The sequence below is a fragment of the Hippoglossus hippoglossus genome, chromosome 4 (assembly GCF_009819705.1).
Source record: "Hippoglossus hippoglossus isolate fHipHip1 chromosome 4, fHipHip1.pri, whole genome shotgun sequence".
NCBI lineage: Eukaryota > Metazoa > Chordata > Actinopteri > Pleuronectiformes > Pleuronectidae > Hippoglossus > Hippoglossus hippoglossus.
This window is the reverse complement of record NC_047154.1, coordinates 11,234,590-11,248,206: the sequence shown is the minus strand read 5'-3', so window position 1 is coordinate 11,248,206 and position 13,617 is coordinate 11,234,590. Positions and strand designations below refer to the sequence as shown.

General features: G+C 42.5%; 1 protein-coding gene across 1 annotated transcript in view; it reads right to left on the bottom strand.

Moving 5' to 3' along the window:
- Positions 1–1,965: 1,965 nt before the first annotated feature.
- The window catches only part of colgalt2 (collagen beta(1-O)galactosyltransferase 2), a 25,659-nt gene continuing 14,007 nt past the window's right edge, over positions 1,966–13,617 (bottom strand). Inside the window, exons 2-12 of the mRNA XM_034582853.1 lie at positions 11,904–12,014; positions 11,701–11,818; positions 10,953–11,087; positions 10,655–10,859; positions 9,507–9,626; positions 9,060–9,133; positions 8,261–8,367; positions 7,671–7,803; positions 6,511–6,638; positions 5,734–5,940; positions 1,966–3,071 (exon numbers count right to left, since the gene is read on the bottom strand). Of these exons, the coding sequence (XP_034438744.1) occupies positions 2,798–3,071; positions 5,734–5,940; positions 6,511–6,638; positions 7,671–7,803; positions 8,261–8,367; positions 9,060–9,133; positions 9,507–9,626; positions 10,655–10,859; positions 10,953–11,087; positions 11,701–11,818; positions 11,904–12,014 (1,612 nt within the window). The 3' untranslated portion in view covers positions 1,966–2,797. The remainder of the gene's footprint in view (positions 3,072–5,733; positions 5,941–6,510; positions 6,639–7,670; positions 7,804–8,260; positions 8,368–9,059; positions 9,134–9,506; positions 9,627–10,654; positions 10,860–10,952; positions 11,088–11,700; positions 11,819–11,903; positions 12,015–13,617) is intronic.

Sequence of the window (13,617 nt, the reverse complement as noted above, 5' to 3'; positions counted from 1 at the left end):
TGCACCACGATGCCACCCGCATACACGAAATCATAGAAACATAAAAGCATAGAGACATGGGTTTCCACGTATAGACACACATGTGGCACAAATGTAGGTCAAGTATTTAGAAAGGCAGTGTTCTTCGCCAACTCCCTATGCTAAGTTATTATTAATATAGATCATGTAAGTCAATATTTAATCACCAACTATCCGGTAGAAAACCATTTCTCCAGTAAACATGGAGTTCAGTGACATTTAGCCCTGAAAATTATGATTTTGTATTAGATGGTGTAATATTTCTCTTACCTGAGAGCAGAATCCCTTCATGAACTAACAGCACTTCTCTTCATAACAGTTATAGTAAATGAAGACGAGGAGGAGGAGGAGGAAGAGAAGATATGTATGTGTGATAAATCCACACAGCAGCTGTGAACACACTGTACCACTGTTTTTTCCCCCCTTTTCAGTTATGTCTTATTCAACAAAACACATACAGTATTTTCCACAGTGAAGGTTTAGCCCCCAAAATCCTGTTTTGTAGCTGTAGATGTGATCGTGTAGAAAACATACAGTAAGTGACTTGAGAAAGAGGTCAGTTAAGTACAATATGTGTATGTGAAATGTACATGTGTATTTATATATATGTGTGTGTGTGTGTGTGTGTGTTTGCTACTGAACAAAGGGTTTCAGTCCCCACTTCACATCCCTTTATGTAGCAGTGTGTGTTTATGTCAGCGACGGACAGAGAATGAGAACCTGCACTTTATTCAGTGCCTGAATCTAATTTCCATTTCATACCATGTAAAATATTTAAAAAATCTATAATTTACTTTGGTTAATAAAGGCCTTTAGTCAATAATTATACCATGATATTTTAGATTATATGAGATGTGTTATTTACAGTCCTCATAAACCCCCAAAGAGTTTAGTTGCCATTCCACATATGACCAGCAGAGCGCAGCATCCTTCCTTAGTATTGCAGCACTGAAAAGGGACAATACCTGAGGAGGCAAAGGTTTCTCCACATTCCTCCACCAGGGCCCAACAATCAAAATGAAATTCACGTCACTCATACTTATAGATATCAATCCTCTAAATACGGCAGCTTTTTTTTATCAAGATCCACAAGTTATTACCTGGGAATCTGGTGAAAATAGACTCTCTCTTGCAAAGTAAAAGAAAGCGATAAAAACTAAATTCCAAACCATGGAATATGTTATTTTTTGGCCGATGGCCCATCCTTCCACCAAGATCCATGGATATCTATTTCAGAAGTCAGTCATGCCGACAAACAAACAAACAAACAAACAAACAAACAGACGTACAGGGGTGAAAACACAACTTCCAGTGTTGAATGAAGCAGGATTAGAAATAACTGCATCTCTATCTCGTCAAAGAACTGAAATACCTGACACCGAAGGAAAACAAGAGATTTTTTGTTCAATATCCAAACGGATTTTCTTTGTGGCCGATACTCCTCTTCACCCATCCATGTGTCTCTCTTTTATTTCCCACCTCCCACTCCCTTCTCACCTCCACTGACAGGAACTATAAAACACTGAGCAGTTTTTCACTCAGCAGTGAACAGTGGGAGCCAACATGCACCCACCGCATAGCATTTGATAACTGCTCAAACCTCCAAATTTATTGGGTGGTTGTGGTTCCTTTCATGTTTTAATGCCATATTGTGTGGGGCCACGAGGTTTAAGGAAAAACTCTGTCTTCCATAGAGGGAAGTTGTGGGAACAGTCGCGGTGATGTTTATGTTTTCTATTCAGTCAGGGAAACAATAATATACAGGACTTAATGAAGCCTCTATTTTAGTCCCACAGAGGGCGCAGTGCATTTCTTCTTGTTGCTTTGCTGTCATGTCATGGGATCTTTTCATCTTTGCAATAATCCAGTAATAATCCAAATGACTGTCAGAAGATGGGCGACATCTGTGTCAGTTCCTTCTGCGGAGTGAGTGAAAACACAGAAATAAAGAATTTGTTTTATTGGTTCTGCCCGGCACCACAACTGAAGGGAAATAAACAGCCTGTGTGGAGGACATGAAAAATTCAAAAATCCAGTTTTTAAGAAATATTGGAAGTAGATGAAACTGCACATCACACACACACCCTACAGGCTACATGTAATGTATGACAGCTGCTCTGAAATGACTACCAGCAGGACCAGCCTGCTGTGAAGGTGAGAAATCTGCAATAACAGTAACACTGGACCCTAATTGCATCCATTACTGGCCTGCTGCTTGGAAAGAAGAGGCTGCGCTGAACATCTCCAGTTGTTCAGATAGATGCATACATTTGTGTCTGTGTGCACGCTCGCACATGCACAAACACACAGCTTCACACCCACAGCTGTTTTCAGACGGTGTTTAGATTCCTTTATTCCTCAGCTGTCCATTAAAAACACATCCGTTCTTTTTTAAATAACCACAATCTGTTTGAAACAATAGTAAAACTGATTTGTGAGAATGTTTCATGTCCAGCGAATTGTGTTGCTTGAGTTTTCTCAGGCTGTAGCTCCACACTCCACATGCTTGAAGGCACATGAGGAATAAGCTGCTGCTCTTCGTCCTCTTCCCTTTGCTCCTCAGTGTCCACTCATCAGGCAGCAGATTAGACTGACATCTGAATTCTCTGTCATCCGTTTGGATACCTGTTTGTGTGTGTGTGTGTGTGTGTGTGTGTGTAAATGCATGGTTAGAATCTCGGCTTGTAGTTCAAGTGTCTTTTCAAGTGTGTGTACACATGACTTTCACAGTGTACACGGCTTATTCATAAACACAAGTCTTTTACTGTGAGTGCCTCTATCAGAGTTCGTCACGTGACGCTCGAGCGGCAGGAGGCGGCGAGTCTCCGCTGACGCTGTTCTGTGCCACAGAGAGGATGCGGCCCTGCTGTGCCGTCTTGCGGTCGTGCTGCCGGTCCCAGTCCGTGGACACAGCTTCGTCGTCCCAGATGGTGGAGGTCTCCGTGTCGCTGATGTAGCCCGGCTCTCCGGTGTAGTGGGTGGGGTAGATGAGCAGCGGCTCCACGGAGAAGGCCTTCAGGTCCCGTGGCTCAAACTGCAGCATGTACTCGGTGCTGCGGAGGATTATGGGGGAGAGGGAGAGTGAAACGAAGAAGCGTTGAAACAGAAAATTAGGATTATTGTAATTTTCAATTACATCTTCATGTCCATGAGGGGACTTTTGTGGTTCGAACCTCAAAGATATTTAGTGTACAATGACTGCAGTGAAAAGTGACAAAACTGCAGTGAAAAGTTGTAATTTTTCTTTGATATATGAAAATAAAAGGGATGGATAGATGGGAACAGGCAGCTTCACTCACTGGCGAGAGGTTGACAACTTCTCACTTTTTATTTATAAATATTTAAATAGAAATATGATGTCACCAACACAGTGGAGTTACCAGCCCACCCTGTCTGTGTCAGTGTTTTTTCTTAACTACTTTACATGATGCCATAACTTCTGACTCATCATATCCCGTTAACTGGAAACTTTGGTGTTCATTTAATATCAACACAGACAGCAAACTAACAGGATGTCAAATAGAGGAACAACTCTTCGACTGGAGCCGCATTTGTCATAACAAAGATTGTTTTCATTACAGTTTAGGATTATCACAATGCAGTTGTATGCCTCCGCCAACCAGTGCAGTTTCCTTCTTCATATTTCAATAGTGAAATAGTGACCGTAACTTCAGAAATCATCGTCTACAATGTGTGCTTCTGATGGTTTTCTTCTTCATACATGATAGAAAACTGACAAATGTTCACCTGACAAAATAATAAATACATTAAAATGTCAACTTGAGGTCGAGAAAATTCACTTTGCATCCATCAATTAATCAAGAAATAATGGCAGATTCATTGATTATGATAAAAATAGTTAGTTGCATCTCTTCAGAGAAGTCAGTATGGAAGTACCAGTTCTCACCCACTATATTCTGTTCTACTAAAACAGAATCAGATCAGACCCACACCTTCATTGTGTAAACTACCCTCTGTGTAAACTACCCTCTGTGTAAACTACCCTCTGTGTAAACTACCCTCTGTTAACAGCAGTGAACTCCACTATCAGTGTGTCACCGACAGCCTGCAGCTGAGCCACGGGGGGGAATGACGGCTGTTTGGACTCGGACACGTCAGCCCGGCAGAAGTCACACTCTGCAGACAGAGGTCACCACAGAGGTCAACTCCCCGCCCTCCAAATGCCTGTTTAAAGTCTGTTAGCGCTCCATTGGGACGGTGAAAACGTACACTTTTATTGGTGGTCCCAGTCGCTGACCCCCCCCCCCAACTCAGCTTCCACATAATCATCCTACTGAGTTTACTCTGATGAGTTTCTTTTGTCCGTTATAGAGAAGACAAACTCAAATACAAAGAAAAGAGAGAAGGAAAGGAGCATTTTACTGAGTTAAGGAACTGAGCTAAGTCTACTTCTGCCAAAATGCAAATATTAATGACATAATAACCAGAAATGAAACATATTTCCAGCCACATTTCCACATTTGTGTCTATATTTCCACTTTCTCTCATTTTTGAACAAACTCAACTTCTATTTACTACTTACTGTTTACCTAGTAATCCATACAATGCACACTGGACACACATATCCATGTATTTATATAGTAACACACACACACACACTTGCACAGTGTCCATCTCCACCCCACCCCCACACTCCAGCCTCTATCAATGGGAATCCTGTCCCCGTTCTCCAACGAGCAGGAAGAGCTGCCCTGGCCCAAATTCCTCAAAGAGAGAGAGAGAGAGAGACGGAAGGGGGAGGAGAGGTGGGTGACAGAGGGAGTAGGTGTGCAAAAAATAAAAATGGAGGTCTGTGAAGAGAGATAGAGGGACTGCAAAAGGAGTTTTAAAAAAAAAGAAAGAGATGAAGAATGAGATAAGAGTGAGGAAATGGTGGGGGCAGAGTTAAAGGATAAAAATGGGACGGAGAGATTAGGTGGAGGTGGAGGACAGCGGGGTACTGCAGGAATCCCTGAGTAAAAAAGAAACAGAAAAGCAGCCATTGTGTGTCCTGTGCAAAGCTCTGCACCCACTGAACCCCCGAGAACAATCCATGCCCTGTGTCTGAAGGAGCTCAGAAGACGGCGGAGAAGAGGGGGATGGGGCGCAGGAAAAAAACTAAAGAAAAAGGGGCATAATCAGGGAGAAGGAGAGAGGGAAAGAGGAGAAGAGGCCAATAAGGAGCATAGCTCGGATTTGAATGGGATGGAGGTTGTGGTCTACCACCAGAGCACAAACTAGGAAACTACACAGTGTCCCAGAGTCGAAAAAGTCAAAGGGTACACGAACATGTATGTTTGTGTCTATGTATAGATAATGACTGTACAGTAGAATCGTTCATATTTCTGCACTGGTTCATTGCCTGTGTCTGTTTTTGTGCATGCACACACACATTTTTCTGACCATGCACTTTAAATTTAGCTTTTCTCTTTTTGCATTTTCATGTTTATTCTAATTGTGGATTACCTGATCTATTTTCTTATGTAAGAGGGCCATGCACCTGCGAGCATCTATTTGTGGTCCTCCGTAAATATTTGCCTGTTTGTTCATGTACCTGATCGTCTAAAAGTGTCTTTGTGTCCAAATTTGTGAACGGTCATAATGCAGTGAGACTTATTTCTGCAGCTTTGTGGTTTTATGCATTACATAACTTCAGTAAAACACATGTGCTTCACTTGCAAGCAGCACTGTAATTTAAAATCGAAGAGCACTGACTTGGGGTGTTTGTTGAACATGACTGGCAGGAACTCATCCACAGGCAGCATTTTGGTTAACGGTTGTACAGCCATTAACTTCCGGGCTCCTTGCTGAGACAGCGCGTAGCCGAGCGTCCAGTAGGAGTAGTCGGCCTTGACCAGGTTGTTTATGCCGTCCACCGACTGCTCCGGCTGCTGCACCTGCATACGCTTACGTCCCACATAGCTGGAGGAGAGACAGAAAGAGTGTGTGGATGAGGCTTCACACAGGTTTGTGGTTTGTGCTAACTCGTGGTGCACTGGGGTGTGTTTGTGTTGCCCGGGCCACACGGGGTGCTTGTGCAGAGCGTGATGGCCGCTGACATGTTACGTCTGGCAGCGTGTCTGCTACATGCGTTTCTGGTATGACTACTGGATTTCCTTTTAGCTTATGCCCTCAACTAAATGCCAGGACTCTACGATATTAAGACGTGAATGTTCCGGTTCTGCAATAAGAATAAAAACCTTGTTGATACAAATTTATGGATTCAGTCAACAGAAGTGCTTTTATTTTGAAAAAGATGCAGGAAGTGTTGTAAATGTTTAAGTATGTGACATATTCGACAGACAAACATTGAAACTGTATGTTTTGCTGTGAACTGCGTGCAGTATTCGCAGAAAATAAAATCCCGACTGTCTAGAAGATCAGAGCGACCTAAATCTAACCTGAAAACATTGGCGCCATAATGAAAAGCGTTGTTGCTCACGTATCCAGTGTGGCCCGAGTGCGAGTGTGTGTGTAGGTGAGTGCGATTACATGAGGTCCCAGTCCAGCTGGGATTTATCGATGTTTTCCATTAAGGCCTGTATCCGTCGTTTAAACCAGGGCTCGAACCTCACGTCGTCCTCTAAAACAAGAACCTTCTGGAGGCCACGCTCTATCACCTGATGATCACAAAGACAAACATTCCCTTTAACATTAAAGTTGAACACCTTTGGCTTTGCATTCCTTCACTTTGCCAGTTTCCTGGCTCATCCTGCATAGGAGGTTATGTTTTCATCCCTGTAACAAGATTATGTAAAAACTAAAGGATTGATTTCCACCAAACTTGGTGGAAGGATGTGGTAGGGGTCATGGAAGAACCCATTACATTTTCTTAAACTTTTTTTATACATTGCTCACATTTAAGGCCCCTTTCCACTAGTAAAAAAAAGCCCACAAGCATCTGGCTTTGTCTGCAATCGGCATTCACTCCCAGAATAAATTACTTTGCAGTAGACAAGTTTTTATCAGCTCCGGCTTTGATCAACATTGATGAAAACGTCACACCCAAGTGAACTTGCTATTTTGGCAAGACATCGGGGTGAGAGAGTTCCTCAGGTGTAGGTGTGTTCATGAAATCGAGCTTGAGTCACCAGGGGGAAAAAACTGAAAGGCAAACTCCTTTTTTGAGTGAGTCTACAGGAATTTAAATAACCTGTTAAAGAGGTGTAAGGGGACTGATATCTATGAGTGTGTGATATTAGGGAGGTATGTGCACCACTCAGTGCAATTCTTGTCTCTCATTTAATCACATGATAGCTCCTCATTCATCTCATCATTCCTAATTCGTAAATATGCTCCCTTCAATCAGGCCCTTTAATGCTTTTTTTGCCCTCTTTATTTCTTGCTGTGGGGCATTGTAACTATATTTATCTGCTCTGTACATCATATCAGGACATTTTGGCAGATCATTATATTATATTCAGCACAATAAACACTACTATGTGTACAAGAAACAGATTGGTTAAACGTTCAAAGGGTCTCTGTTGACTGGACAGTTTCAGTTTATTTTCGGAGTCAACTCCAGAGCAGTAAACACAGAGCTGGCAAAATCCAGCTGGATCAGCAGGTTGGATCCTCAATGTTCAAACTTGTTCAGTGCACGATGCTTCTTCCCCACGTCGTGCACTGCATTCGATTTCACGTCGCCTCACCTGTGTCCATATAGAGTGATGGCTGAGGAAGCAACCGATCTCCCCTCTGGTAAGGACTCGACCGGAGTAAGGATCCTTGTAGCCCGGCAGCATCTCTATCCCCAGGGCCTGCAGCTGGGACGTATTCAGAGCCCTTACAGACACAGAGAAGAGGTGGTAACGAGGGGATTTGATTTATCTCTCCACCCGTCAAACAGCTAGAGTCGTATCATCGGCATAAAAAAAGCCTCACAGCAAAGCACACGGAAGTCAAGCTCGACAGGCTGCGACAAGTAACGTATTCTGCCAGACAAAATAAGGCCGGAAGAAGGATTACGACATTCTCAACAGTGGATTTAAGTAAGATCTGAGAAGGGAGAGTAAGTGGAGATTATTACTGCAAACGCCAAATCTCTGTTTAGACAGGATGTTTGGATTCCTCATGTATAGATTTCAGAATACAGAGATTATCTCAGCTGACGCTCAGGGGAGAAAGGAGCAGGAGAATGTCACTGTTGTTGTGCAGAATATACTCAACTTCAAATGACTTTACCACAGAGAGTGTGAGGAGATTTTAAATCAGCCCTCAGCTCACTGTGCCTGTGACCTACTTGCCATCCACCGCGTCAGTCAGCGTCGCATGTAGACCCAACGAGGCCATGGATTTCAGCATCCTGGTTCTTCTGTCCAGCCGGCGCTTCAGGTTGATCAGCAAAATCTAAACATTCGCACAGAGGAAAATGGAGACATAATCATTTCCTTTGCTCTAAAACCTGAATTAAAAAATATTTGCAGCACAGTTCATTCATAGTCGGTCAGGTGCAAAATGTAGAGAGCACATGATATAATTTTTTTTATTATAGATAGTAAGGAGGGCTAGGGCAAAGGATGAACTTAAAAGAGATGAGATGAGATGAGATAAGACATAGTGAAAATTGAAACAAACGACTAAAGTGTATTATAAGTGAAAATAATAATATTAAGTGTATACAGAGTAAATGCAGAACTACTGCCTCATAGAAATTACAATAGAAATGAAAATAAGATAAGTAAAATAAAGTAAGTAAGTTACGTGAGACCATAAACAGATACTGAACTAAAGTGGCAGTAAGTAGTCATATTAGTAGTAGTAAGAAATGTGGAATATTGCAAATGGTTGTTAAACATAATATAATGAAAAATTATATTACAAATGAATAGTAATATTGCACATTAATATTAACATTGCACAGGAAAAAACTGAGTAATATTGCAAACAGAGTTGGTTTTGTCCGTCGCTGTTCGGTTCTCAATGGTCCAATAATAAAATGAAGCAAACTGGGACAGAAAAGTGAGATGCTTATAAACAGTAAATACACAGAGACACAGACGTTGCTGAGCTTCTGCTCCTCCAGACAACTCACAACTCACGTTATCAAAGCCCATCGTGTCCTGCGGCGATGGAGAAGACTTCAAGTGCTCTGAGGTCTCAATGTCGTGTTCAACTGTCCACAGAGAGTGAGGAAGGAGGCGAGAGGTTACAACAGGATCAGAAAATGACTGAGTTTCTTGTGGCACTGGTTTATTTGATATATTTAAAATCTGAGCAGAGAGACGAGCAGGGACAGAGGCCAAAGGGGGAGAGAAAAAGAGAGAAGGAAGACGGGAAGGGGGTGTTGGAGAGACAGTAAGGAGGAGGGGGGAGGTTTAAGCAAAGACTGCAGACAGGACTCAATCACGGCGGGTCGAGGATGACGTAGAAACGATCTGAGAGGTAAAGTCATCAAGGCGTGACTGATAGTAAAGTCTGGACATCTGGGAAGTGTTTGTGTGCATGTGTGTGTTTGTGTGTGCATGTGTGTTTGTGTGTGTACTTACTCAAAGCTTCCGTAATTGTGTGTATGAAACTCTCCCTTTCCTCCTCCACACTCTGCTGGGCCTTGAGCGGGACGGGCAGAAAGCCGTAGTGTTCTTTGTTACACACATACATCTGCACACCTGGAAACACACAAAAAAATGTTGTTTGGCTGATGTAGTAATAGTAATAATACTAAAAATAATAAATTAAATAAGTGAGTACATTTGTAAATAAATATTTATGTGTAAATGAAGCAACAACTTGTAAAATTGTAAAACTGAAGACCATATTAAAACTTTACTGATAGTTAGCCAGTTAACTCCTGTTTGCTATGGCAACAGTGATGTCAATTATACAAAATATACATTTTCACATGAAAATTTAAATGGGTTACATTATATCAGTTCATTATTTGATTTGTGCTTCAACTAATGACATGTCCAATTTACTGGAATTGTATTTTCTAATCAAGTATTTGTACTTTATATTTTTCAGGTTTCTTTTTTGACTTCACCATAGGAAGTGCTATTTTAGGTTTGTTTAATACAAACTCTTTACTTAAAACACTACAAGTATCATTTAAATGATAACAGTGAATTCTAACAGTAGCAGACGTAGGGGGAATCAATACAACAAAATTGTACAATGTTGGAAAAACATTAGCCACCATATACTAAACCATAAAAAAGTGATTGGAAAAATTTGCATTTTATTTTTCATGCATTCAACTAAAACAAGTCAGATGTTTCTACATAAATATTGTGTAATTGCAGTAAATTGAATGCACAATTGTGAGTTGCAAGAAACTTGTGGAAGTTTGCATATCTGTTAGAGTGCAGACTTTACTGCTGCCAAACTCCTGCGGTCTTTGAAAGAGGGTTTAATTATGCTGTTTGTTCCCAGTAGATGATGAATCACATCAGACACACACAATGTTGCACACTAATAAACAGCCACATACACAGTCACACACATAGATCAGCCTGAATCTGACACGTGCAATAAACAAATCAAAAGCCTTCAGTTTTATTCTGCAGCAAACACGCTGATTAAAACCAGATCACTATCGACAACTAATGACTTGAGAAGCCACTGACTTTGTTAAAGTCGTGAGACAGTCACATCCCGGCCATAAATCTGGCAGTTTGTTGCGAGGTTTCAAACTGACCCACTTGACGTGCCGAGAAAGCAAACACCATGATATCATCGAACGCCCAGCTGTAATCTGGGTGAGGGGGGTAGAAGGTCAGGTCCCGGCTGGATTCACGCCGCAGGTCTACAAGGAGGGTGCTGTGCACCATGGGAACGGCGAAGCAGCCGAGTCGCTTCCACTCCCTGATGGGCTGGTAGTCTTGTGTTCGTTTGTAGTAACCCTGACGGAGAAGAGGGAGAAGAAGAGTCCCATGCTGAGGTGATAACTCCAACTGACACGTGGACAGGCGGAGGAGTCAGAGTCTAAACTGTACCTGTGGGGTGATGCCGCACCAGAAGTTGGAGTAGAGAGAGCGAGACTCTAACATGGGAGCCACCACAGTCAGGTTCTCGGCCATCATCAGGTTGAGCACACGAGGGTTCGTCAGCAGGTTGTCACTGTCAACGAACTACAGAGGAGAGAGGCGCTGAGTGTAAATGGAGAGGAGAGCCTTGTGGATTGGAAAATAATTACATTTTTAGATTAGAAATATCAATAAATGTGACTTAAATTCAATAACTATTTTTGCAGTATGAAGAAGGTATGAGTGATGAAAATCTAATTCAGTTCAAAACATATCTGTCATCTTATACCTCCTTTACAACTCAGTTAGCAGTTTTTTTTTTAACTCTGGTATAACCGCTACAGGCGATTGACTAATTTCTAATTGCCAGTAGAGGGGTTTGCCTTTCTGCTCTTATTTTTATGACTCATGTTCGACAGCGGGAAGCGGGAAACACAACACACAACAGAGGCAAAAACTGCAGTGGCAAAGTTACAGTAGTTACACTTTTATAGCTTTTTCTTCAGTTCCTCTTTCAAACTCAACAGCGACTGAAAGATTTCAGGTCATTTAGAAGTTGGATGTGCGTCATAACACTGGAAACTGGAAAAGGTGCAGCGTCAGTGTCTACACTGCTAAAATTAAGAAGAAATGAATGTGTTCACCAGCGTGTCATGTTTCCATCCCCGCCGACTGGAGCAGATAAAAACTGGTGTCTGCTGCACAGTCATTGTCTTACCAGTATATAGTCGGCCCATCTTTCCCTGGCAGCCTTCAGTGCCGCCTGTCTCAGCTTCATCACGTGGTTGAACCTGGAGGGAGGCCAGTGCTTCGGACCCCACTCGTCTGTGTAGGACCTGATTAAAAAAAAAGTCATTGCCATTTTTTCAGGAAACACTGATTATCAGAACAAATCCAGATAAAAACCCTATTCGGACTCACTTGGGCTCCTCCATGGGTCTCCACTCCACGTAGTGGTAGACACTCTGGGCTCCCTTCAGCCACTCTCTCAGCATGGCAGTGGTGTTGTCCCCATTATGGTCTGTTGCCGCCCTGGAACAAACGACACAGACAACAGAGGATGTCACTGAAATGAAGCAGACCACTGACCATGCATCCTGTAAGTATACAGCCACGGTTACTATCCTTAAAACTACCACACAGACAAGTCTCACAGGCCGTCCTGCAGCAGCTAAGGTTCAAATCTGGCCCGTCTGTGGATGTCATCCTCTCTGTCTACCGCCTACGGTGGCCGAGACAGCACATCTAAAGAACACATAAATGCTAAAGGCACCACAACAGAAGTGAACAATATCTGTTGACAGTCAAGTGAGTTACTTTCTATGGTCAAGTCATGGATGTTTGGGTCAAGTAACCGTCATTTGTAAAAACCTGGACAAACCAGTCTTGCTTTAAATTTGATGCTTGTCGTTTAGAGATGTTACACAACAGGTGATTTGGCTGTTCCAAGCACCGGCACCGTAATGCCTAAACTAAACATGCATCACATTCTAAGCGGCGGCCAGGTTTTCAAAACCGACGGCTCACTTTCATTGTCAACATCTGTTGTTGCTCACTTCCATTGTGACCCTGTTTCCATTGTTTGGCTTTTGCATTCATGTTTTCTGTCAATGCGGTGTGAGACGTCTTGGCCACCGTAATTTCCTACCTCTCAATCAAAATAAGTGTCAGAGAAAATACAAAAATACAAAAAAATAACCTCTGGGTAAAATACGGGGATGTGAAGTAGAGTGAAACGTAAAGTAGAAAATTGTGTGAAAGAGGCTGCGACACTGAGTCATGACTCTCAGACAGCGGGTTATGGAGGAAGGCGCTCGGGCTCCTTCCAGATTTGTCTAATTACGGTCTCATGTTACAACAGGCAGCCTCAGTGCTGCAGAGCTTCCTCACAGCGTAACAGCACTGCTGCCGTGCAAGTCTGAAATAACAGCACTGACAGACATTACTCAGCGGCACTCTGGGTAAAAACTAAAAAAGAAATTAAAAAAAAAAAAAGGTACACCAAGCTCATAGTAATCCTGCTTTAGAGACGGGCTGTCACTCATGGGTGTGGGATGAACACGTCATTCAATGCTCGTTCTCAACAATCAAACCAACACAGGCCGCAGATGAATATGGAAGCTCGGTGCAAACATCTCGACACCAAAGTTTTACAAAGGCAAACTGACAACACACACACACACACACACACACACACACACACACACACACACACACACACACACACACACACACACACACACACACACACACACACACACACACACACACACACACACACACACACACACACACACACACACACACACACACACACACACACACACACCCATTACTGTAAGCAAATGATGTCAGTGTAAAATTTAGCACACTTAAGTCACTCCTGTGGTTTGCACTCGGCTTCGCTGTTTCTTCAGAGATTTGCACTCCCAGAGTTACTCAGAGAAGACACTGTGCCTACTGTTTGTGTGTGTGTGTGTGTGTGTGTGTGTGTGTGTGTGTGTGTGTGTGTGTGTGTACACATATATATATATTAAATTGTGCAAGAGAAATGAAAACAGTGATCAAGCCCCTGCATCACGGTTTGCCTTCACTTCTGTACATTTGAGCATCAGAAAACTGAACATCACCTGTT